This window comes from Micromesistius poutassou (assembly GCF_964030765.1).
Source record: "Micromesistius poutassou genome assembly, chromosome: 4".
Taxonomy (NCBI): domain Eukaryota; kingdom Metazoa; phylum Chordata; class Actinopteri; order Gadiformes; family Gadidae; genus Micromesistius; species Micromesistius poutassou.
Window position 1 is genome coordinate 2,431,719 of NC_140274.1, and position 24,221 is coordinate 2,455,939.

Consider the following 24,221-nt stretch of genomic DNA (forward strand, 5'->3'; position numbering starts at 1 on the left):
AAAAGCGTGTGTCACACGGTGAAACTGTGAGAGTTGGCAGCTCTGTTCCAGTATCGAGCAAGAACACTGCAGCCGTAATCGGCGAAAATAGCCTGCAATGTAATCCTTTGGGGCAAAAGCACCCCGTCGTTTACGTCCTCTAAAAGTGTTGGTTTTGTCACTGACATGCTCATATTATAATGTGGCGAGCAGCACGGGAAGGACGAGACGGGAGCCCCGGTTTAGCAGTTCACAACTCTTGCGCCCCTTACACCGCTCGAGTAGAGAGACTAGAGTTGCCTTTATTAACACACGGAGTACACACAGAAACACCCTCCACCTAACCAATCAACATGAACATCCCAGTGACGGTGTTATACACGTTCTCCAACCCCACCGTCACTGAGGTGGAGTTTAATAGGTCCCATATAGTCAGGGGTGCACATAACTGGTACGCAAGTACGCATGTGCGCCCATAATCAGGGATGCGTAGAGTCACTTGTGTCACTACTACGCTTTTGCGTAACTAACTGTCAGGTCATCAAAAAAAAAAAATACACTTGTGTCTTGTCATCACTCAATGGAATAGACTGCTGTGGGAGATGTCGAAACGAAATCGTTGCTGTAAAAAAGGGCAAACGGAGCCGGATCAGAAGAAAATATTTTTTTCTGAAAAGTGGCTCCTAGATGTAGCCTGGCTCTGCCCACCTCTGTACTTCCGCTCAATTTTCATTTCCCTTCAGTACTACGTTTGGGTCTGCGGTATGTTTGTGGATTTTCTCAGCCAAATCTCTGGCTGGGCCAATCAGAGAGAACATTGACGGTGAGATTGTGCGCTGGTTTGAGTCGTAGTCAAACGTCAGCGATTGGTTATGGCAGATCCAGAGTGGCACTGGGGCAGATCTAATAGTTTCAAACTCCAACAGACACCCGCCTTCAACTGAGTTAACGCTTGTCAATGGAGAGTGGCCAGACTCTCTGTGCAAATGAAATGAAGTACGAGATTCTGGTAGGACCAGGCTATCCTAGATGTGCCGTGGCTCGAAACTAATGATATTTTGCACCACAATAAAATGTGGTGCAAAATATGCCGCTCGCCTCCACAGCTAACAAACAAAACAGGCGCGTTTTATACAGGCTCAAAGAATTTCAATCACCCATGTCTTCTTATGCCGAGGATATTCCTTTACTGAAGCGGGTAGGAGTAAATGTCTGGTGCGCATATCACTCATGTGAAGGGGAGACACGGATAATGCAGACCATCGCGCAAACCATCAGCGAGTTGAAGTGTGCTGAATTTTGGGGGCTGCTTTTTGACGGATCATCATAAAAGGACATCATAAAAACTGAGCAGGAGATCGTTTACATTGTGTCCGTGTCCAGCAACGGAGAGTTTCTAGGGCTGATTAAACTCAGTGCCGACCGAACCGCGCAGGCCATAACAGACAGGCTTGTGAATCTTTTTCAGGATGCAGGCTTGGATGACTGAACGACAAAGTTGGTCGCCGTGTGCCAGACTGAGCTGCCATCAACGTTGATGTGTACAACGGAATTGTGCCAAAACTACGCCGGCTGGCTGCAGTTGGAGACTCCCTCGTGCACATTCTGTGCACCGCGCACACACTTGAGAACTGTTGTCTGTGCGACTTGTTGAACATTATGTTAGTTAATTTCAGGCACCAGGGTATATTCAAATGGATTGCCAGTAGTATCATTGAGAAGAAAATAATCCATGGATGGCTTAAACTGTTGCATGGAGAATAATTGCTGGTCAAATGAAAACAATTTAAACTAACTGCACCATATCCACAGACATGCTAGAAATAGCTACACATAGTTACTATCCTTAATCCCAATGTTTCTCCAAAATAAAAAATAAGAAATAAATTAGGGTTAGGGTTATCAAACAAACATTCATTATTATCCATAAATAGTTGGCTAAATAGTGAGAAAAGTTTTAAAACATCTTTAATTTCATAGTTTTAATTTACACGTCCATTTTTATGTTAGTTAAGTGCTTCACTGCACAACAAAGAGAGACTCTTCTCTCTTTGAACAGAGCAACTTGTATAGTGTTCATGCACATATGAAGTATATTTAATGTGCTGTTAAATTAACCAAGCTCTCTAAAAATAAGTCAAGGGAAATCAATGACAATGAGTATGTGTGAGTGCATGCATGTTTGTGTGTGTTTGTTGTTTTTATTTGTGTTCTCTGTAACCAGATGTTTTCTTTTATGCTGCTTTCTTGGCCAGGTTGCTCTTGAAAAAGGGTTTTAATCTCAATTATTTACCTGGTTAAATTAAGGAAAGAGACACATCTTCTCATACATACTACTTAGACTAGACATAGCCTATCACATACTTAAATGTTGTTGGGATGATTTTTGCAATACTTTATTTAATGACTCGTCTATTTTGGGGGATGGAAGACACAGATTTCTCAGCCCTCTCCTTTCCTCTTTCACTGGGGATATTCATACTGCAAGATACTTGATGTTGGGGGTTTCCTCCCCCGCCATCAGGGGTCAGTTGAGGGCCGGTGCGTTGCTCGGGGGAAGAGTTGGAGTGTCATCCCTGAAGGCGTCTGACTGAAGGTCTGAAAAATGAATGAATGTGTCACATGATACATGTCTGTGTGTGTGCCAACCACATTTTGTAGCCACTTCATCTTTTCAACATTGCAGACACTTTGGTGTGTGTGTGTGTGTGTGTGTGTGTGTGTGTGTGTGTGTGTGTGTGTGTGTGTGTGTGTGTGTGTGTGTGTGTGTGTGTGTGTGTGTCATACGGACAACCTACCAATGAGGGACGGGCTTTGCTGATGGTTCAGGATAACCGACCTCTCGTCCCCTTCGTCCTCCTCTTCCTCGTCCTCTTCGTCCCCCCAGTCGGCGATGTTTGCCGGGGGAATGCACTGCTCCAGGAACAGGTCCTCCTCGTCGTCCTCCAGGTCGGTGCCCTCGGGCGGCCAGCGCAGCTCCCCGCTCTCCACCTCGCTCAGCTCGGTGGGCTCCACCACGATGGAGGGCAGCCGCTCCTTCTGGTGGTCCCAGTCCCCGCAGTGCAGGGAGCTCTCGGGCCCCGGCGCCATGGCAACTGCCTCCGGGAAAATCTGGCGCCAAATGGTTGCCGATGAGATGGAGGTGAGTAGGAGAGTGTAGGATGAGATTTAAAGATGAGTGGCCCCCTTCCCCCTGCTTGTTTCCCCCCCTGTGTGTGAAATGAAATCCACCTCCGTGGATTGCTGATCATATTCCCCTGTGTGTTCCACGTTATTTAAGCTCCCCAGTGCCTCTTGCCCGTGTGGTCTGTTCTGCGTGAGTCTGTTGTGTTTATGTGTTTCTGGGTCTCCTCTCTTCCTCTACCCCGATACATTTGTGATGCCTGTTGAGAGTTTTGAGGTTTCTTTCTTTGTTTGGCTACACCTTTTGCCATGACCTAACTATAGGTGTTAAGATGATTATTGCTGTACGCCTGGAGACCTCCTTCAGCCAATCAGTTTAACAATCCAGTCGGAAGAACGCCAAAAATGTTTCTGCATGAATTACAGGTGTACCCAGTTATAGTATGGTCTTACTCGTACCTGGAATCGCAGACTATTGTCCATCCTCTGCATCTCCTCGATGCTTGGATCCTGACTGATGCTCTCTTCCATTTCTCTGTTGAAAGGGACATGACTTTAATGCATTAATGGGAGTGGCAGCACACAACAATGCTGACAATGAGAAAGAAGGAAAGACGGTAAATGTAGCTGCATTGGTGGGTCTTTTCTTTTGTATATATTTCTTTCATTTGAAACGCACTTTAGGTGTTCAAATTAAATAGTATGCCTAAAAAACGGTTTTGAAAGGCTTTTGTATTACCTCTGCCTCTGTGTCTGGCTGTCCAGAATCATTACCATGAATTCACATCATTCATTTGTATTTGATAACCATCAGCTCACGCGTGCTGTATGACATCTACATCCTCTGTGTGTGTGTGCATGTTTAAGTATATTTCCACACACACTGGTCAAGATTGGATAATCTTAGATTTGCTTCCATCAAGATTATGTTGTCTTCCTCCTTTCCATTCAATACATCCCATTAGCTGAGGAAATATAAGACTGCCCCACAGTGTCTGCAGGCCAATCCATCACCTACTCCACCATTGCCAATCCCTCATAGCAAGACATTATGAACCGTTGCATGGTGTTGACCCTAGCTGCCCCTCAGTCTCAGCCTCAAGATCAAATCAATTTAATAGAGAAGTCTGATATTTAAATGTTAATTTTTGCATAAAGGATCGGCTGTATGTGTCAGCGGGCCAGGCTTAACCTTAATCTGTTGCGGCTGTGGTCTCCACTAACGTTGACTCGGGATTAACGGTGAGCGAAGATCTGTCTGAAGCCTCTTTTACTCCTCTTTTCCACTCCATTATTTCTAAAGGTCAATCCGACCCTGGCATAAGTTATTTTAAATAGTGGACAGTTTCGCCTTGAAGATAACACTCTTTGACATTGTAGTATAAACAATTTAGTATTATGAAGGTAATGTTGAATACACTTATTTTCCTTAACTTGTCAGATTCAGCCAAAGTGGAATAAATCTGTACACCCTGTCCTTGTCCTAAACAGAATCCCCTTGGTGGCGATGCTTGTATTAAATGTGCCCGGCCCTAACAATTCTGTACAGAACTGCGTTGTCAAGTTAAGCTTTCTGTACGCCACCTGGGATGGAAACCTTCAGCTCTCATAAGGATGAGCCGCTAAGCCCTGTTGTAACCCCTCCCTTAAAGTCTTTTTCTACTCTCACACCTACAAATCTCACCCTAGCTATGACATTTCTAGGTTAAAACAATGTATGTTGTCCGGCTACACTACCCGAGAAGAGTGCAATAAAAATTTTGCAAGACACAGCCGTCGCAAAAATATTGTTTTATTATTATTATTATTTTTTTTTTTATGTCTCCACAACAAATACTGCTGCAAAACGGCATTCAGCATTTCTTTGGATGAGTCAAAGCTGTGGGCCTGAGATGAAGTAAGCGACAGGAAATTGTGGTTTAGATTTCTCAATATTATGCAATCAATTTTGTGGGCATACTAAAAGAGCTGTCAGTACGCCCATGGAGTTTGACAAAAAAAATGATGTGCTACGCATGGTAGCCGGGTAATGGTGTTTTGTATCTTATGAGACAAGCAGTATCAGAGCTGCAGTGACCTTAAGCCTTCCACTTACTCACGCAGGTCAATTCACACTCACACATGTCACTATGTTTCTTTACTGTGGACATCTGCATAAATCAAGAGTGTACTACCCCTATAGCTTCTTCCTCTAGTTGAGACCGGTTGAAGTACTGAGGAGAATAGTTATAGTAGCAATAGTGTGCCTGGGTAGAAAGGAAAGAAAATAGCCGGCAAATGCACCCATTAACACACTTTCCTTGTGCTATTGGGTGAGAGAGAGAGAGAGAGAGAGAGAGAGAGAGAGAGAGAGAGAGAGAGAGAGAGAGAGAGAGAGAGAGAGAGAGAGAGAGAGAGAGAGAGAGAGAGAGAGAGAGAGAGAGAGAGAGAGAGAGAGATAATGCAACCATGTCTTACCCTTCTATCGAGGGCATGTAGAAACACTCTTCAGCTGAACACAGCTCAACATTGGTGAAGTTGGGTACCTCCGCAACAAGTAGGGCTAAATCAAGAAGAGTAGCAGGAGGAGGGCTGCAGGTCCCACAGCTTCCCCCCTCCTCAGATCCCCCAGGCAGGCCGCTGGCCTCCAGGGCGAGGCTCGGGTGGAGGGGCCCTTATCCAGGGACGGGACACAGGAGCCGCAAGCTGTGGACAGGGGGTTGGTTAACAGGTTGGCCCTCTTATCGATAAATCTCCACCGCTGTGTCCGGTCGCACAGAGAACAAGAACAACGGCACCCCCATTTGACAGCCTGCGCCAGCCTCGCGTTGTCTGCGATGACCCGACTTCCATCCACTCCGGCACCCACTCCTCACTCTTTCTCTCTCTGTCCGTCTCTCCCCACATCGTACCCTCCCACCCCTAACCAGGCTTTGGGGGAGGAGTGGGATTAGCGTCTCTTTCAATTACAGAGGCTGGGCGGGTGACGTCAGCTGCGCCCGTCCACCGCTCCAGGGAGGCGACCAGGAAACACACAAGTGGCACCCGGGCGCCCCTGGGCCCACCCACCTCGACCTCGCTCGCACACCGCGGGCAGGAGACGTCTCTCCGGCCTCTCTCCAACCAGAGCTTTCGACGCCCCCTTTGCTGTCTGTTTGCCTCAAAATTGAAACCGTCTCTCGCTGCATCTAAATATGTTTACTCCCACTGCGTCCGTGGATTTGGATTTGGACGATTCAGGGAATTAGCTCTTGGATCAAGGGCTCAGTGGTGGGATAGGGATATAAATATAAACAGGTTATCACTTGCTCAACAGGAAGAGTCTCCCCATGTTGGGCTAAATTATTATGTATATGGTGCAGAATTATGATACCATATGATATGTCGAACAAGTAGCAGGTTGAACTACAAAGACATCATTTGTAGAAACATATTCATATTTAAGTCATTTATATAGCTTTGAATTTGTCATAATATACAAGGGAATCTATATACAGAGGTTCTTGAAGCTCATTCTATGCATACGGAGCAAATACACATATGACAGGAAGGAAGTTACAAGTCACTAACATAATTTTTCAAGTCTTGTATACTAACATCCAATTTTGCCGCCATTTTCATTATCTCAGTAGAAAGCCAGCACATCAGTTTTTATGAATATTACCTCATTACTTCAAAATAGTTCCTCCTCACTGTGACATGCAAATGTCACAGTGAGGAGGAACTGGGGCTTTTTATTTCATGTGTCATCTGTAAGGGTGGTGAGACTGTAGTGTCACTCTACCACACAAGTCGACCGGAGGAACTTTTTGTCTTTGAAGCTAAAAATGACCATGTGTGGGAATCTAAAGACCCTAATGGAAATTACTTCTTAACCAATCCTGATGATGAGAGCGTTTTTGGGTTTCATTTGGACTAATAATAATAATAGTTATAGTCTTCTGGATTGAATTGTTGTGTGTTAGAAGTATCCTATTGATCATGTAGATGGGGAATAAAGGAATTTCCTTCTCCTTACCTGATTGATCTTTGTGTCACACTGTCTCTCAAACATACGTCAAGATTATGCATGGTTCTCATTTTTTGTCCTTTGAACCCTAAGACCTTCATCAGCTCTGCGGCTGCTTCTTCCTGACCTCACTGTGGTCACCAGGTTATCAGTGAGGACTGATGTTATCGTCTGAACTATATCTGAAACATACTGCGTGAGGTGTGAAGGAAGGTTCATTTGCTGATAAATGCGTGGGGTAGGCCTTTTCTAAATGTAGCAAAAATAAAACTAAGGAGTCCATGCTGACGTCACAATACAGTAACGCTGGGGTCTTTTGTATAAGCCATTTAAGTATTATTCAGTTTTTTTATAGGGAAACCTGTGCCTTCTGCAGATCATCAGATTGTACAAATTATGTGTGTGTGTATTTTCTGTTGTAAATATAGGTTATATTAAGGATGTAGTAACTTAATGCCATTTCACATTGCCTTTAACAGGCATGCAACCAAGTTCCCCTTTCACAAGTACAAGACAATCTACTCTGATGAAACCAAGATGACGTTCAGGCCATTTCCTATGGAAACCAACTTCCTGATAGACTCTCTGCAACCCTGTTGCACAGGGCTCACTCTATTAGAGAGGAGCCTCCTGCTTTCCACTCTCATACAGAACAGACAGCTGAGACAATATCAATTGCATTGGGATGCATTAAATTCAAATGAATAGTGTGAGACAAAAAAGGTGGCATTGCCTGTTTCATGTTTCATACTTTTTATGATTATAAATTGAAGGAATTGTTTAATTATAGAGTAGAAAGGAATTTTTACAGCTTTCTGACAGCAGCCGTCCAACTGGTTTGGGTAGCTTTCGATGGGTTCTCAGACTACAGTCCTTTTAAAAAAGAAGGAGACAATGTAATCACTACATCGAACCACCAAAATGGTATACGTAGTTAATACATTGGTTCCCAACCTTGGGGTCAGGAACACACTTTGGGTCGCCTGATGTGCCCATGGGGTCGCTAGAGATTGCTGTCATAAGCTGAAGAATAAACCATATAATTGTTTTAAATGTCTCATACACAACCTGTATATACGTACCAACTGCATAATGATTCATTGCCAATAGAAAAATACAACTAGTGTGTAGTAGAGCAATGCGATTATGTTCATCAGGACATTGATATTACAGGCAGATGTTAATTGGGTTAAATATATTTGTGCTGAAGCAGATGCACACAAGTTGAGATAGCAAACATTTTCAGAGCTGTGTTACGCCAAGAAATAGCCCTCGCCCCTGTCCCCAGGGGGCTCTTAGGGACTGGGCTATCAGCATTCTTCTACAAGCAGACACAAGGTAATGTGCACTTTGCTACCTCTAGACAACTGTCAGTAGCATTTTGAAGGCACAGGTTCGCTCTTATTATCTACAGTGTGCAAAACATAGAATCGGACATTCAGACTTGCGTGTCCTTCCTCCGTTTGCTGTCAGAAGTCTTTCAAGATGGATTCACGCCGCGGAGACAACAGTGAGGGCACAGGAGAAGGCAGTGCTGATGCTGGTAATAGCACCGCTCAGTTGTTGATCATGTAATTGCAACTTAAAGTCATAATTTGAAGCCAATTTTATTTGGTTATTTTGTATTTTTATTTCTACTTTTTACAAACATCAAGCTATGCCACCAGCTGCTTTAACTTAATTGTTCGTGACATACCAATATTGTAGTTGATACATTATCAAGGTCCTTGGATTCAAGTCTGCACTTTATTTGCATTTAAATTACTACAATTTTACATCCTTTAAATATACCTTTAGGCCTACCTATACGGTAAGATTTGTGTCAGTTCTTGAGTAACTTCTGTGTTTTTATACTCTTTATTACCCCTAGGCTGGTCCTTGGCCTCCGGCCTTTCCTGTTTGTGTCTAGATAACAATTGTTATCTATCATCATGTGTACATCTTCTGCCCATTCTAGAGCACGTGGTTGCCTTCACGGCCAAACTGGCACAGGGAGACAGCTACCCCTGTCACTCTGGAGTGCTGAAGTTTGCCAACGTCTGCATCAACGAAGGTGATGCCTACAACTCTGAAACTGGCATCTTTACCTGCCCTCTGGATGGCCTTTATCACTTCATGGTGCACATGTCTGTGTATGGACGGGCCCAATGTGCCATATGTAAGAATTCTGAGACTGTAGTGTCAATGTATCACACCAGTCTGCCTGATAAATGCAGCCAAGTAGCAAGTGTCAGCACTGTTGTGAAATTAGCTAAAAATGAACAGGTCTGGGTTTCTACCTGGGGCCCTGGTCGAAATGACTTCTTTGCCAGTCCTGATAACGACAGCATCTTTGTTGGATTTCGTTTTGGATAATGTTTTTATTGCAATCGGTTTACATGGCAACTATTTTGTTGGCCGAGCAAGGATTGTTTCTCGTTGTAATAAGTGATGTCATTGAGTCGTTGTACATCGAATTAACACGATCATGTAAATCGTTTCAAAAGTAATAAAATGATTGCCCTCTACTGGATTATCTTTGTGTCAAGTGTCACCTGTGACAACAAAACGCCAGTCCACTGGGGGGCGCTGTCTCCAAACTGACACACCTTTTTATACATAACACATGCGCAGTTGTTCTGTTGTATGTTGCCCAAACTGATGGGAGCGCATCGCCAACTTCACGAAACTCAAACTAGTATAATCATTGGATCGTTTGATCGATCTCATCAATAAACCCCTCCAATGGACCTGGACAGCGGAACATATGAACCCGGGTTCGTCGGGATCCGTTTCTGTCAGGAATGGTAAGATCCCCGGACTGAATGATGGAGATAATGCGGCGCCGACATCACGTTATTGTCATTGACTGTTAATGTGTGAGAGGGTGATAGGGGTGATAGGGTTAGTAGTGATAGGGTGATGAGAAGCTCAGCCATCCGCGAGGAGCTCGGAGTAGAGCCGCTGCTCCTCTGCTTAGAGAGGAGTCCGTCGAGGTGGTTCATCTGGTGAGGATGTTCACCTGGGGGCGGCCGCCTCCCTAGGGAGCCGTCCAGTGGGCATCCTTACCAGGCACGACCAGCGGGGAGGACCCAGGACTAGGTGGAGAGATTATATCTCAACACTGGCCTGGGAACGCCTCGGGATCCCCCCGTCAGAGCTGGTCAATGTGGCCCGGGAAAGGGAAGTCTGGGCCCTCCTGCTAGAGCCTCTGCCCCCGCGACCCGACCCCGGATAAGCGATTTGAAGATGAGATGTGTGAGAGTGACTGAGACCAGATTTGACGATGAGATGAGATGTGTGAGAGTGACTGAGACCAGCAGTTCAGACGTTTACACACGTGTGTTCTGATCAAGTCACGTAACTTTATATAATCTGTGTTCTCTGCGCTTGTTCTGTTCCCCAGTAACAACATGTTGTATCCGAAAGAAGACAAGGAGAACCGCATCCTCCTCTATGCAGTAAGTAACGTGAGGAGATATCATGTTCCCCGGAAATACGCATGAAACTGTGGCCTAAGGATAGGATGTATCATAACATAGCCGATTAGAATTATGATGCTTTAACCTCTTTCCTCAAGTTGTATCCTACCAGCAACAACCACAACAACACCGCTACTTATGTACCCTATTTGGGTATTTTTGGATGTGGTTTAAATGTGTGTCTCCGTATGGAGAGACACAATCTAAACATATTTTGATGATGTTTGACCCGAGAGCTGTGCCCACATTGTAATTGTTCAGTGATATCCTTACTACGAGTCTTCATCACAACACTAGTGCTGGTTACTAGAGCTTTCCCCACGAGTTGTACTGATGCTCTTTCCTGAACTCTCAGTGTAGAAACTGTGACTACCAACAAGAGGCTGACAACAGCTGCATATACGTCAACAAGATCACTCATGAAGTAGAGTAAGTACACATGGTGAATACTTGTATATGCTACATAGTTTCATTGGTTTATTGTCCATGGAATGGCTAATGTTGTTAATGTTAATGCTTTGCCATTTGAATGTGTCCTACTTGTAGTAATAAGAGATTGCAGGCAAAGCCGTTTTTGTTTCGGTTAATTTAAGTATTGCTTCTAGTTCTTCTATATACTCCCCCATACATATTCATTTCAAAGCATTTCAGAATGTGAATGATGTGGGTCTAGTCTCGTGCTGCCTCTCTAGTATGTAACTCAGCAGGTCGAGCGGCTGCGGTCCTGTGACGGGTTGCTAGTTGCATCATCTGCTCTTCGGAAAAAAAATACACTTTACTTATGGAGTGGTTTTTAGAGATGGGTCAGAAAAGTGTAAATAAATAATAATCAAACAACACTGTATCTATAACCACAGTGAAAGAAGTGGAAATGCGTATTGGCGCATCATTTATGTTATTTTATTCTATGGCCAAATATCGTAAACTGATTCAACTGGTATCTCCCTATTTATATTCTAGTGAGCTGACTCAGATCATAGCTGATGTATCCCAGGATCCCACGTTACCCAGAACAGAGGATCATCCCTGTCCCAAGTAAGTGTCCATGTCCAGTACAGATCCAGACCTCTTCCCAGAGGCGCACCACTTGTTCTTTTGGTTTGCTTAACCTCAGCTCTACTTTACATTTTTGAATGTTAACAAATTTTACGATTTGGTTTAGCCTCTATCCGTTTGTTCTATTTGGTTCCATTCATTTCTATGTTCTGGTAACATTTATTATATTCATTTATCTTCTCAGATGTGGCCACAAGGAGGCAGTGTTCTTCCAGTCCCACAGTATGAAAGCTGAGGTAATATCTTCCTCTGTCCATGTCAATAAGTTTCAATGGCTAAACATCCATACGCATGAGGGTCTGCATGAGGTGACCGATAACCATGGGTGTTGCGGACTAGTAAAACTCCTAATCACACTTTTTGATGCCTCCACTTCATGTTCTCCCACAGGATGCGATGAGGCTGTACTACGTGTGCACTGCTCCTCACTGCGGACACCGGTGGACAGAGTAGAGGACGTGTTGGTTATGATGTCTGCCGTCCACACCCAGGCCCCCTGGCTTCTGCAGCATAGAAGCTTTGTTGTTAAAAGCGTTGTTGCAAGTGCAGTCTCTAGAAGCTAAGAGTCTGAGCTTCTAGAGTCTGATTTCTGACCTACATTGGATGCCTGTTTTATCGTGGTAGTTAGTCTGTTGCTAGGTCTCAATACAACCGATGGTGGGCAACAAGAGCCGGCATCCATCTGTGTGTCTTAAGTTGTTTCAGGCGTCACATTGTAAACGCAATAATTTAAAGTTTTTAACTTTTTTTTCTTATTTTGTAATAATACGTTGTGATAATAAAAAGATACCACATTTTTCAAGAAACTCAATTTTTTCTATAATCAAACTATCCGTTTGAGTCTCATACATTAAGTCAACAGTCACACCTTTGTAGTTGGTACCAAAGTAAATTTTGGTTGTGGTTTCATCAGTGTGTGTGTGTGTGTGTATATATATATATATATATATATATATATATATATACACACACACACACACACTGATGAAACCACATATATATATATATATATATATATATATATATATATATATATATACTGTATATGTATTTATGTGTATATATTTTTTATAATAAATTTATTTATATCCATATATATATATTCACGAGAAATATTTTTCATTGCTCTGCTGTGTAAGAGCAGTGTAAATTTCTCTCATATACCTACTGTGTTAATGTAAATTAGTGATCAAATGTAAATTACAGCCGAGCAAACGACATGCCACAGCCAAATAGACAAAACCAATCCCATGACGCAAACAATGACAAATACTAAGCAGGCTAGGAGATTTGGTTAGTCTCGGAGGGATGTGCAAGGAAATAACTGCCTCAGTTGGCGTTTCCTCAAAATGTAAAACATTGTTGAAACGATTGAGCACTCTCACATATCTGACAATAAAAAATCAACAATGTTATATATCTGTTATTTATTTGTTATTCTATAGTCATCATTACTTAATAATCGTGATATTCAGATATTTATTTTTACTATTAATCCTATGAATACGCAAAAAGGATAAGGTCGAATTGCCATGACAAATGTATTTGTTCAGCCCTGCATCATGTTTTATTCTTAGGGCTTCAAACGCCATTGAAGTTAAATGACCCTCTGAGCAATCAAACAAACATGAAGCGAATCATGAGGGAAGTGTGTGTGTGTGTCCTGATATTTATCTGGATTATAGATATAATTGATGGATTTGAATAGGTTATTTGGATTGATTTTAACTTTTTATGTTACTGTCAGTTGTTCATCGATTAATCCCAAACCTATAGGCTTACACTGTTTTTACAGGCACCCTTATATAGGCGATAAGCAGAGGTAAGTTTTAGTAGGGGCAAGTTTTAGTAGGGGCTACTTCAATATACAATATAAACTTAGCATGATTGACTGAAATATAAAATAGGCCTACATCCACTTAAGGCCTATCATTTTACGTGAAATGGTCTAGTCAACAGAGGCTAATTCAAAGAGGAATGCCATATGTTGAGCTGTCTGTGAGGTATAGAAGGAAAAAGTACAAAACAAGTAAAATAATGTTATCAATCAAAAAATCAAGCCACTGTGGTCTATAGGCCTGTGTCCCCAGTCAGTGGTGGTTCTATCTAGACCGTTTCAGGGGGTCAGGCTGGGTTCAGTCTCCTATTCGAGGGACCAAAGTACTATTCAACGTCCGTGGTTCTTTAGAGCTATCTCTGTCCTAAACGAGGTGTATCTTGTTCATCCATCTGTTTTTACAGGTTAGAATAGAGCATCACTTAACACCGCAGGGGGTACACCCGTAAGCAAAGAACAATGCCCTTATTGACTTGACTCTGAAATAAACTGCAAATGATAGCCTACTCAAAAATACAAAAAAAAAAAGTCTAATAATAAGTAGTGAACCGCCAGTGTTCCCAGAACGCACAAGTGTTCACATGTAGATGTAGGCCAAGGATTATGGACAACCCTTTTTTAGATTGAGTCAAAGTTGATGGGTTAAAGTCAAATGCTTGGCGTACTATACGTTGACCTTGGTCTAATAACCCCACTTTGCCTGTCAACCTCCCGGGCAAATCTAGCATGCTCCACCGTGCAAGGCCTATTGACAAAGATGTTTGTTTCCCCGACCCAACTATAAAGCATTAATAGAGGGTTACAACGTGTTATTCTTTTTTAAACAATTTAACTGTTGGGGTTGCGACGAGTTATGATGACACCATGATCATTCAGAGAGCAGAGAGATGCTTGGGTCCCGGGGGCGAAGCACCACGCAGGTGAAGTGTTGAGTTTCAGGAGTGGGAGGAAGTGTTGTAATTAAAGCAGAGTTCAGCCATCAGTCAGAGAGGTTCAGCGGGCCGGGCTCCAGAGGAACGACGCGCCTCTGCTCTCCAGTGGCGGGGACACAGTGCGCCGTGCAGCGGGCCGGGCTCCAGAGGAACGACGCGCCACTGCTCTCCAGTGGTGGTGACACGGTGCGCACGTGTTGCGCGCGGTGTTTTCGGCTCGCCCGCGCGTCGTATCCGCGTCGCGCGTCGCGTTCTCCTGTCATCAAGGGCTATATCGCAGTCAGAATGCAGACTGAAACTTTAAGGACGCGGGTCATGTTGAACGTGGAGGATTTGAAAACCCCTGCACATTTTTACCATAAATCCCCGTTCAGCATCAGCAGCCTACTGCGACGAGAGGGTGTGATGTGTGGAGAGGTCGACGCGCTGCAAGGGGTTGCCATTACGCACGGAGGCAGACCCTGCTCTGGAGTCCCCATTACGCACGGAGGCAGACCCAGCTCTGGAGACCCGGGCACGCCGCCACTTGACCCTCAGGACCGCACGGAACACGGCCGTGGTTGGATGATCTTCAACAACGCCGAGGAAGAAGGCAAAGAGGAAAAAGTGACAGTTCTTCCAATAGACAAACTGGGGGGAAATAAGTCCGAATCGAAGAAATCAGAGGAAGAAGAAAAGGTTAAACCGCAGAAGCCCCCGTTCAGCTACAACGCGCTCATCATGATGGCCATCCGCCAGAGCCCGGAGCAGCGGCTCACTCTGAACGGCATCTACGAGTTCATCATGGGCCACTTCCCGTACTACCGGGAGAATCGACAGGGCTGGCAGAACTCCATCCGGCACAACCTGAGCTTAAATAAATGCTTTGTGAAAGTGCCGCGCCACTACGACGACCCCGGCAAGGGCAACTACTGGATGCTGGACCCCTCCAGCGACGACGTGTTCATCGGGGGCACATCTGGAAAGCTCCGGCGCCGCGCGTCGTCGGGCCCCACTAGGGGCGCCAAGCTGGCCCTCAAGAGGGCCGGCCACGGCCTGACGTCCACCACGGCGACCAGCCTCGCCTTCGCCGCGGCGGGCTCCTTCTACTGGCCCCTGCAGTCGTTCCTGGCCCTCCAGCAGCCCGCGCGCCCCCCGTTCTGCACTGGGGCCTTTCTGGGGCCCAGGACCCACCACCACTCCGGTTACGCCACGTCGGTCCTGTCGCAGCGTACGCGCCGCCATGTGAACGCAACGTGTATGGAGGAGGAATCCGCGCATCTGCAGAGGAGTCAGGAGAGGAACCAGGAGAGGACCCAGGAGAGATCTTACTTTGGAGTGAGTTGCGCACAGTCGAGCCGCCATCAGATCAGCGCAACCGCCGCGTTCTCCGCGTCCATGATCCCGTTGTCTCTGTCCGACCCCGGGCCGTTTAATGTGCTTTCCGGACAAACCAGTTACTTCTACTCGCAACAAATGCCCTATAGCGCAGTGTTTAACCCGTGCCAAGAGGAGCGGGTCTTCTCTAGGACTTTCCAGGGCAGCGCGCTGTGTAAGAACGGTCAGTCTGAGTGTGTGAGCGCCTATGAGTTCCCGAGTTACTATCCTCCACTCCATCCGACCCCCGGGGTGTAGGAACACGTCCGCTCCGTCCGACCCCCGGGTCGGAGGAACACGTCCGCTCCGTCCGACCCCCGGGTCGGAGGAACACGTCCGCTCCGTCCGACCCCCGGTCGGAGGAACACGCTGCGTTTGAGGGCCAGGGTTTATGTTGCTCAAATCGAGAAAGTATGGAGGACACTTTCTAAACAGTGCAAATCCTCCGCGCTCTTAGACTAACCAGTAAGTAGGCCTGTCCCTGTCTGTTATAAATGCTAATTTCAATTTTGAATGCCTTTTTTTGACCAAAATACACTCGGACGTTTTTAAATGTTATTAATCCTAATATGACATTATTTTGCTTATATTAGATGTATTAATCAGTATGCTATAGTCTATTTCATTTCGGCAGGCTTAAGTCAGTAAAATGTATCAGGGGGCTATTTACTGTTTTTACCATGTTTGTTTTTAAACCAAAGCTTCCTGCTGTTTAATTTAGATTTGCTTATGTTGATATTTTATATGTCTGTAGGCCTATGCCCTCTCTTAGACAATATGTATATAAATCATTGATGTATTTGCCTTGCATTGATGCATGCAACTGTTTTATAGCTATATGTAATTATGAATAACACAATAACATTAAAAGTCAAAGATCACCCTCTTATAAACCAATCGATTAACTCAGACAGACTTACAGTTTGTTATTCGTTTTAACTTTTTTTTAAATACATTTTGAGCAAATATTTAGAGGCTAGATGTAAAGTATTTTATTGTTATTGCCTGTTGATTATTTGGACTCGGACGTAATATAATTGATGGATTAGGCGATTTCTCAACCTTCTTAGGCCAGTGCATTGTTGAAAATAAAATTGTAACACCAAATTAAGAAAAAAATATTTGCTATTATTTGTTTTAAAGTAAAACAAATAATAGCCCCAATAATGAACCTGTAAATATATTAATCAAATGATTGAATGCCTATTCTGTTGTCTAACCTATGTGCTCCAAATGTCAACATCCAAGAGGAAACAAGTCTCTGAACGTATTTTGAAGACACACAAAATAGGAGTTATGGGAACAAGGAAGTCATCTTTTGTCTGTGCTTAACCATTTGCAGGAACATGTAGAGGTCTAATGTGAGTCAGGGATCATCCACAGTTCACATTCCAGTCATCAGTGCAACAACATCAATGCAGACTATATGCAGCATTATAACAATGATGCACAGCTTTTGTCTGCATGTCTGATGGTGTCGTATGTGTCAATAAAATCAGACGTGTGGTGGGAGAACAGATTATGAGTCTGTGTTTGTCTGTGTAACACAGATTAGATTTTTGTTTTGTCGTGGAAAGGCGCCTCTTTTAAACAAAAGAGTCTTTCATCAAAAGGTTTCAGTCTGTCAGCCGTCAACGTCTTCCTGCTCACTCACATTCACAGTCGCCCGTGGTTAAACAAGACGGCAGGCATCGGGTAACCAGCAGCAGCGTGTGTTGGCAAACTCCAGGTCTAGATAGATACAAAGATATAGCATTTTCTTCCCCTGCATGAGTAATTGTGGCTGTACCACTTGGAGTTCAGGCGAACCAAGTTGTGAATCAACAGGTCTGGATCAAGTTTTGTGTCCTGGGTTAGTGTAATGGGATACTGTTGTTGGCATAATAAATAACTTTCTTTATTTGACATGGACTAATATCCTAACAGCTCTGGATCCTCCCCAGTCGAGCAGAACGTGTAGTAGAAGAGTAGGGCATAAAGCGACATCTGGACATGCAACACAGGGATCCTTGAGTAGAAACGGGGCGACTATCTCCCACATACAGTCTGGAAAACTGATGAAAACATACTTATTTCTTCAATTTACTGTAAACATTTATCATGGCTATATAGGCCTATTATATTGTACTAAATGATATGTTTTGTTCTGTTGTTATGTATGCTATAGGCCCATGTGTATATTAGAAAATTGAGGTGTGTATTTTCCTCTATGTGCATCTTTTTTGCTTCTTTTTTTTCAAATAAAAAACAATCCTGTAAGGTGTGTGCTTTCTGACAAAACAATAATATATCATATACATCAGTTCATGTGAATTAATCACAATATGAGCGGCACTTTAACAGGCTTCTGAATACAATGGCTTTGATAAAAATAATGGGTTTTCTGTTAAACATGAAAGCATTTTAAAGGTTTATGCTCTACACAATCTTAAGAGAATGCCACTTTCTAAAGTTAGCCTTTCTCTGGAAATGAGTCCTGAACACTGTTTTCTCTCGGGAGCATACAGGATGAATGTATGTTCTTGTAAGTGAGCTCCACAGGTATGCTTGCCACCATGTGAAATAAGGTGAGTGGGTTGTGCAGCCCTAGGCGTCAGTCTGTCTCCAACCAGAAAGCCAATCCCTCAATGCTTCATTGAGGAACAAAATGTTGCACGTCTCTGGTTCCTCACACACCTCTCCATCATTCTTTTTGACTCAAAGAATAAAAAACGACCCATTTGATCCCCAAGCAAGCATCTAGGGCATTTATTGTCCTTGGGCTATGCAAACGTTATACTTATTTTTATAAATAATAATAAATAATAAATCCAACATAATTGTTTTTCATACATATGTGTGTGTGTATGCGTGTGTGTGTGTGTGTGTGTGTGTGTGTGTGTGTGTGTGTGTGTGTGTGTGTGTGTGTGTGTGTGTGTGTGTGTGTGTGTGTGTGTGTGTGTGTGTGACCCTCTGTAAATGTAGTGGGATTATGTGTTATATACAATCAAGAAGATACACTGTACGCCTCGCAAGGCTATATTATTAAAGTGTATATAATACCTATACCTGCCTATTCGGCTTTGCGATCAAGACCTAATGGGATAGGTCGGAGAACACCAATGGGAAAGCTTGCTGCAGCCAGTGTTGCCAGATTGGGCGGGAAATCTGGCCCAATCTGGCAACACTGTTGCTGACCCGGGTTTGGTTGGAGAGCTTTGAGCGCCCATATCCAGACCCGGAAGTAGTCACAGCAGCACGAGTTCGTTGGGTGTTCGTTGAGAACACAAGAAGCCGGTGGACAGGACCTCAGATTGATCTTAAGCCCTAAAAATGTAAGTGCAATAGATCATACCCGTGTTTTCTGAAACAGTTAAACACCTTTAATGAAATGCTATTGAATTGTAGCTCCTAGCTACCACGTCAAGCAGCCATGATGCACTGCTAGCATGTAGCATGATGGCTAGCCTAGCATTAGGACGAGTATTATGAATGAAACTATTATTATTATTATTATTGTTATTATTATTATTAACGGGATGACTGTGTGTACGCTTGGATAGCAGACTCCACATAGGCTCGTTCGTAATGTATAGTCATTCACTTTCGTGTGTGTGTGTGTGTGTGTGTGTGTGTGTGTGTGTGTGTGTGTGTGTGTGTGTGTGTGTGTGTGTGTGTGTTTGTGTGTCACTACAGGGGGGTATTAATTAATTAAAGAACAGAATAAAAAAACAAATTGTCTTCTTTAATATAAGATACTAAGATGTCTTTCAGTTTTGTTGATACTGCCTGTTCCAAACATGTATATGGACCTTGTTATGTGGTGTTAATTCCCAGGAGTCTATTAACCAAGCCCAAGTCGGAGATGACTCCAGAGGAGCTCCAGAAGAGGGAGGAGGAGGAGTTCAACACGGGCCCCCTGTCCGTGCTCACACAGTCGGTCAAGAACAACACACAGGTCCTCATCAACTGCCGCAACAACAAGAAGCTTCTCGGAAGAGTCAAAGCCTTTGACAGGTATCATAATCGTGTGCATTAAAAACATAAGTTGAACCCATCTCTGTATGAAGATGAAATGGACACCCCTTGAGATTGGTTTGCGGTAGATGACCTCGACTCGTACATTAACCTGCTGACTAAGTGTTGACGTGACAGAACTGTCCTCAGCTTATTGAAGCTGAAAGGAAGAGGGTGTTAGCCCTGCCTCAGAATGAACAAAAAATAACAACGCATTTATTTATAACAATTGTTTATCAATGTTTTTTTTACAAAAAAAATCATCAATGTGATTGGCATCTCCCAACTTTAATCATATTTGTGTACGACCATCTCTACCCCTCGCATTTCCCTTGTGTAGCAGAGGCCGGTTCGACCGCTCACGGGTCTCGAACCTGCCACCTCTCGAACTACGACACTACCGGCACGGGAGTGGAACGCTCTGACCACTGAGCCAAAAGCCCCGGCTTCTAACTCAGCGGCTAGAAGCGTTCTTAAGGCTAGGGGTGTGAGGATTTATAACGCACTAACGCCAGCTAGCCCAGGCTAGTTGGCATCCGTTACACTTGGTCACCTCCTTCCCATCCCATCACCCACTCATCTGTTACTGTCGTAGTAGCCAGTTCAACATGTGTAGTCAGTGTTAAAAGCTTCATAGGTGCGCTCCTCAAGCCAATGATTCCTTACCACCATCAGACGCAACGGAATCCATTATACACTAAGTGAAGCTACATGAATAACTAAGAAGTGAGTATACAGATTATGGTGAATAAATCCCACTGATGTTCACTAGACCCAGATGGAAATGTAGAACCAGCGGAGAAGGCTGCAGAAGAAATATTGTTAAAGCTCTGTCTGTTTTGAGTGGTAGGACATTTGAGACTCTTCTGAACGTTTTGGCAATAGTATGCTTCATGACACGCATAACTTTGTTTTAATATCTAAGAATCTGTAACGCTTAACTAAAATGACCAGTGGCTGAGAGGAGGCTGTCTGTGACTTGGTTGTGACCGACTCAAATGAACCAGTGGCTTCAGTAACGGTGGTGTAAGTGGTGGTGGTGTTAATGGGAGCAAGTATCTGGTTCTTCCAGAGGTTGAACAGTGTTTTTAGTCCTAGAAGTTGGGAATTTTGCAATAAACATGTTTTCTATGCTTTACTGTCTCTTCTTTCAGACACTGTAACATGGTGTTGGAGAATGTGAAGGAGATGTGGACGGAAGTCCCCAAGAGTGGCAAAGGGAAGAAGAAATCTAAACCTGTGAACAAGGACCGGTACATCTCTAAGATGTTCCTCCGGGGAGACTCTGTCATTGTTGTGCTGAGGAACCCGCTCATCACAGGGAAATAAACATTGAGCTTTTTGGTCTTTTTTTTTCTTTTCTTCTGTTGTCTCCAGTCAAAGAAGCTGTTTAGATCTTGACAGTCAATTGTTGTTGGAATGCTTTTTTTGTTATGTATGAACAACCTGTTGTCATTGTACAAAAAAGACAGAGTGCAGAGACATTTTCTCTGTACACTGATTAACATGATGACCTGATTTAGTTTTTTTGTGGGGTGTTATTCCTCTGTCCCTTTTTTCATTTTGATAATAAAATGTTAAAACCAAGTCAGTTTAACTTTGAATATATTTTCTCAACCGTAGTTGTGTAAAAAAAAATCGGCCCCTTAATTATCTGGTCTGACACTAACGAGAAGAACGCAAAGCCTTTGGATGCTTTCCAGAAAGTCAGGCTGACATTCTCATATTCCTTAAACCCCTTAGTCAAGATTCAAAGCCGGCACTTAGCTTTACTCCATGGTGTTAACTTTAAAATACAAATTCACTTCCTCCCACACTCCTGTCAGCCCTTCACCTCCTCCGAGTCATCCTTTTACTCTTCCCCCCCCACCCCCACCATATCTTTGGTGTCGGGGTTGATTTCAGCGAGTAGTGCTCAATAGGCGACAAACTGCCGTTTAAAGGCTGTCTGCATTATTGATGGGAGCAGATGTGCTGACTGTTACTTCACACCCTGCTCTCTCCGTCTCATGCTGCCACTCATCACACTCTTGCCCTCCTGACCACTCTGTTAATTGTCCTGAACACTCAAATTGTATTTAATCTCTTCAAACTAAAACTATCCATTTCAGTGGTTAGGTGTCGTGGCGACCCTCTCCATGAGCGCAAAAAACGGAAACCGAAAAACCCAACACTGAATGCCTTGTTCTGAGCTTCTCTGAGAGCGGTGACATTGATATTTTGGGTTATTTGTATTTGATGTATTTTGAACAGGTGTTTTTCGTTTTTACATTTTATATAGTCCGATACTCCGATTACGACTTTCTTCACTAAATTCTCATTTTATGGTTCTGGACTGCTTTATGTGAAAGCGGTAGCCTATAAGAAGTCTTCAAACAAGCCTACAGCATGGGAAGTTGGCCTTCTAAGCTCTTATTTCATCATTAGCCGTCATACCCTCGGCTATAAACAAACATGCCATATCTGACCTGTTTGAGTGGCAGCTGTATCGTCTTTCATAATTAAACAATACAGTTGGCATGAGTAAGGAAGCCGACAAATCAGAGCTAAACTTTTAAGTCATTAATCAACAGCGTACAAATGTAGACCATAGGCTACAACATGATCAGCCTGTTGGCAATCACGTTGTCTGGTGAACTGTAAAAGTACTTTGTATCGCTTACGGCAACTCCTGATTTCTCTTGCATGTTTGGGAGGAATATCAAGTTGCCTGAACCGGGAACTGTCAGATGTCCCTAGTGATTGATGTTGGATCTTGCCAGGCCTCACTGCCAGGTTTCTATTCGAAAACCAGGTTTTATTCACCAAAAAGGTAGGTATGAGAAGACCACCTAGACACATTTATATGTGGACTTATATGTAAAGCTAAATGTAGATTTACCAACATCATTATTGAGCCTCCCCTTTCTTTCTTCTTTTGAATTGCTGCCTCCAATGTGCCATGCATAGCCTGTTTCTCATGTTTCTTCACCCGCTGAAGAGATACTTTGGAGGGTCCATCTCCCCCCAGATTTGGAGGAGGGTGATTCATGGCAGGAAGGGAGATGTTTTATTCAGCAGGCAAGGGGCAGAGGGTGCGATAAGAGGGGAAGTGTGATTATGATAGCGATCGTCCATTCGTCTATACGAGACCCTCTGAGGAACGCGACACCCTCAGCTTCACGCGCGGTTCACACCCATCGATCGGTCCCGGTAACCGGAGCGGCCGTAGGTCCGTGGTGGTGGTGGTCCGGGGGCAGAGCTGGGAGGTCAGGTGAAGTGAGTAAAAGGTATCAGCTCCGTGAACACAAGCCACTTACCCCTCACACTCATCTCGTGTGTGATAGTGAACTACAAAGTGCAATGCTTCAAGGACAAGTGCATTGAGGGCTAAACAGAAAAGATCAAGTAGCCTACACCAAGCAGACATAGGATAGGATGGGGTGTCTGGTTCTATTGGCAAACAAATGATGCATGCACTGATGTGACGAGACAAAGACATCCTAGACCAGTGGTTCTAAGACTTTTTATACCGCGTACCATCTCAGAAAATATTTATCTCCCCAAGTAGCCTACCACCATTATGACCGATGTTATACCCCATAACAAAATACAGCAGCGTCGGCCTGCCCTATTCAGCAATGCACATTTCACGCAGGCGGCACATTCATTCCTTTAACTTATAATTTATTTATTTAAACCCCATTTGAATGATCTCATGGTTAATGCAATTAATCGTACTAGTGTTTTGATATTAGCCTATGTTTTAAAATAAATTATAGCCTATATCACTTTCTTTTTCTTTGGAGATTCCCCTGCGTAGGCCTACCACTAAATAGCGCACGCGAACCACAGTTTGAGAACCAGACTATTTAGTAGCACACAACGAGGTGAAAACATCTCCAGGGTCGAGTTTAATTAGTTTCATTATGTTTGGTTTATGCGACAGTGATTCTGATGTGATTGTGCTTATTTGATAAAAGAAATAGGTAAACGTATAATTTCTTAATATTTAATGTATTACTGCTTATCTTTATTTGCATAGTTTCTTTTATGTTTGCTTAACGATTCAAAAACAACGTCAGAACAGCGATATCGTGTGCATTATAAATCACTGCGATTATATACCGCCATCTAGTGGCAGTTAGTGGAAGCCACCCGATATGTGAAACAGCTTATCTACCCCAGTAGAGGGCCCAGTTGTACTTAATATTAGATTCCTTTATGTATTTATATCGTTCTGGGTCGTTTTTACGATTGCCTTCCTTTTTAAATGTTGTATTTTAAACTCTGGTATGAGCATTACAATCTCTCTCTCTCTCTCTCTCTCTCCCTCCCTCTCTCTCTCTCTCTCTCTCTCTCTCTCTCTCTCTCTCTCTCTCTCTCTCTCTCTCTCTCTCTACTAACAGATGAACCAACATATGTGAAGAAATCAGGCAGTTAGCTTTTAAGAGGAACAAACCGATTTTTTGGTATTTTATGAGTGCTGTTTTCTAATAATCTGGCAAAGGCAT

At 43.6% G+C, this 24,221-nt stretch overlaps 4 protein-coding genes across 4 annotated transcripts; 3 read left to right on the forward strand and 1 right to left on the reverse strand.

The window, feature by feature from the left end:
• Window positions 1-2,506: 2,506 nt before the first annotated feature.
• lbhl (LBH regulator of WNT signaling pathway, like) lies at window positions 2,507-3,633 on the reverse strand (the record flags this gene model as incomplete). The annotated part of the gene is made up of 3 exons (XM_084467214.1): window positions 2,507-2,577; window positions 2,778-3,090; window positions 3,562-3,633. 3 exons carry the CDS (start codon window positions 3,631-3,633, stop codon window positions 2,507-2,509), a joined length of 456 nt encoding a protein of 151 aa, XP_084323340.1.
• A 4,942-nt stretch (window positions 3,634-8,575) lies between these two features.
• On the forward strand, window positions 8,576-9,445 carry LOC311342372 (adiponectin-like; the record flags this gene model as incomplete). The annotated part of the gene is made up of 2 exons (XM_084467215.1): window positions 8,576-8,633; window positions 9,048-9,445. The coding sequence occupies 2 exons, from the start codon at window positions 8,576-8,578 to the stop codon at window positions 9,443-9,445; spliced, it is 456 nt and encodes a 151-aa protein (XP_084323341.1).
• Window positions 9,446-9,729: 284 nt separating this feature from the next.
• On the forward strand, window positions 9,730-12,401 carry polr2i (RNA polymerase II subunit I). The gene is made up of 6 exons (XM_084467095.1): window positions 9,730-9,876; window positions 10,476-10,530; window positions 10,907-10,980; window positions 11,512-11,586; window positions 11,792-11,843; window positions 11,998-12,401. Exons 1-6 carry the CDS (start codon window positions 9,815-9,817, stop codon window positions 12,058-12,060), a joined length of 381 nt encoding a protein of 126 aa, XP_084323221.1. The 5' UTR covers window positions 9,730-9,814; the 3' UTR covers window positions 12,061-12,401.
• A 6,543-nt stretch (window positions 12,402-18,944) lies between these two features.
• On the forward strand, window positions 18,945-21,309 carry snrpd2 (small nuclear ribonucleoprotein D2 polypeptide). The gene is made up of 3 exons (XM_084467096.1): window positions 18,945-19,046; window positions 19,549-19,728; window positions 20,883-21,309. Coding segments are annotated over exons 1-3 (357 nt in total). The 5' UTR covers window positions 18,945-19,044; the 3' UTR covers window positions 21,058-21,309.
• The last annotated feature ends 2,912 nt before the right edge of the window (window positions 21,310-24,221 follow it).

Bases quoted from the DNA above. Each gene is read 5' to 3' on its own strand.
- polr2i (XM_084467095.1), top strand. From the start codon at position 9,815: ATGGACCTGGACAGCGGAACATATGAACCCGGGTTCGTCGGGATCCGT. The intron at 9,877-10,475 runs GTAAGATCCCCG...TCTGTTCCCCAG, and splicing joins ATCCGTTTCTGTCAGGAATG to TAACAACATGTTGTATCCGA. The intron at 11,844-11,997 runs GTAATATCTTCC...GTTCTCCCACAG, and splicing joins CCCACAGTATGAAAGCTGAG to GATGCGATGAGGCTGTACTA.
- snrpd2 (XM_084467096.1), top strand. The intron at 19,729-20,882 runs GTATCATAATCG...CTCTTCTTTCAG, and splicing joins AGAGTCAAAGCCTTTGACAG to ACACTGTAACATGGTGTTGG.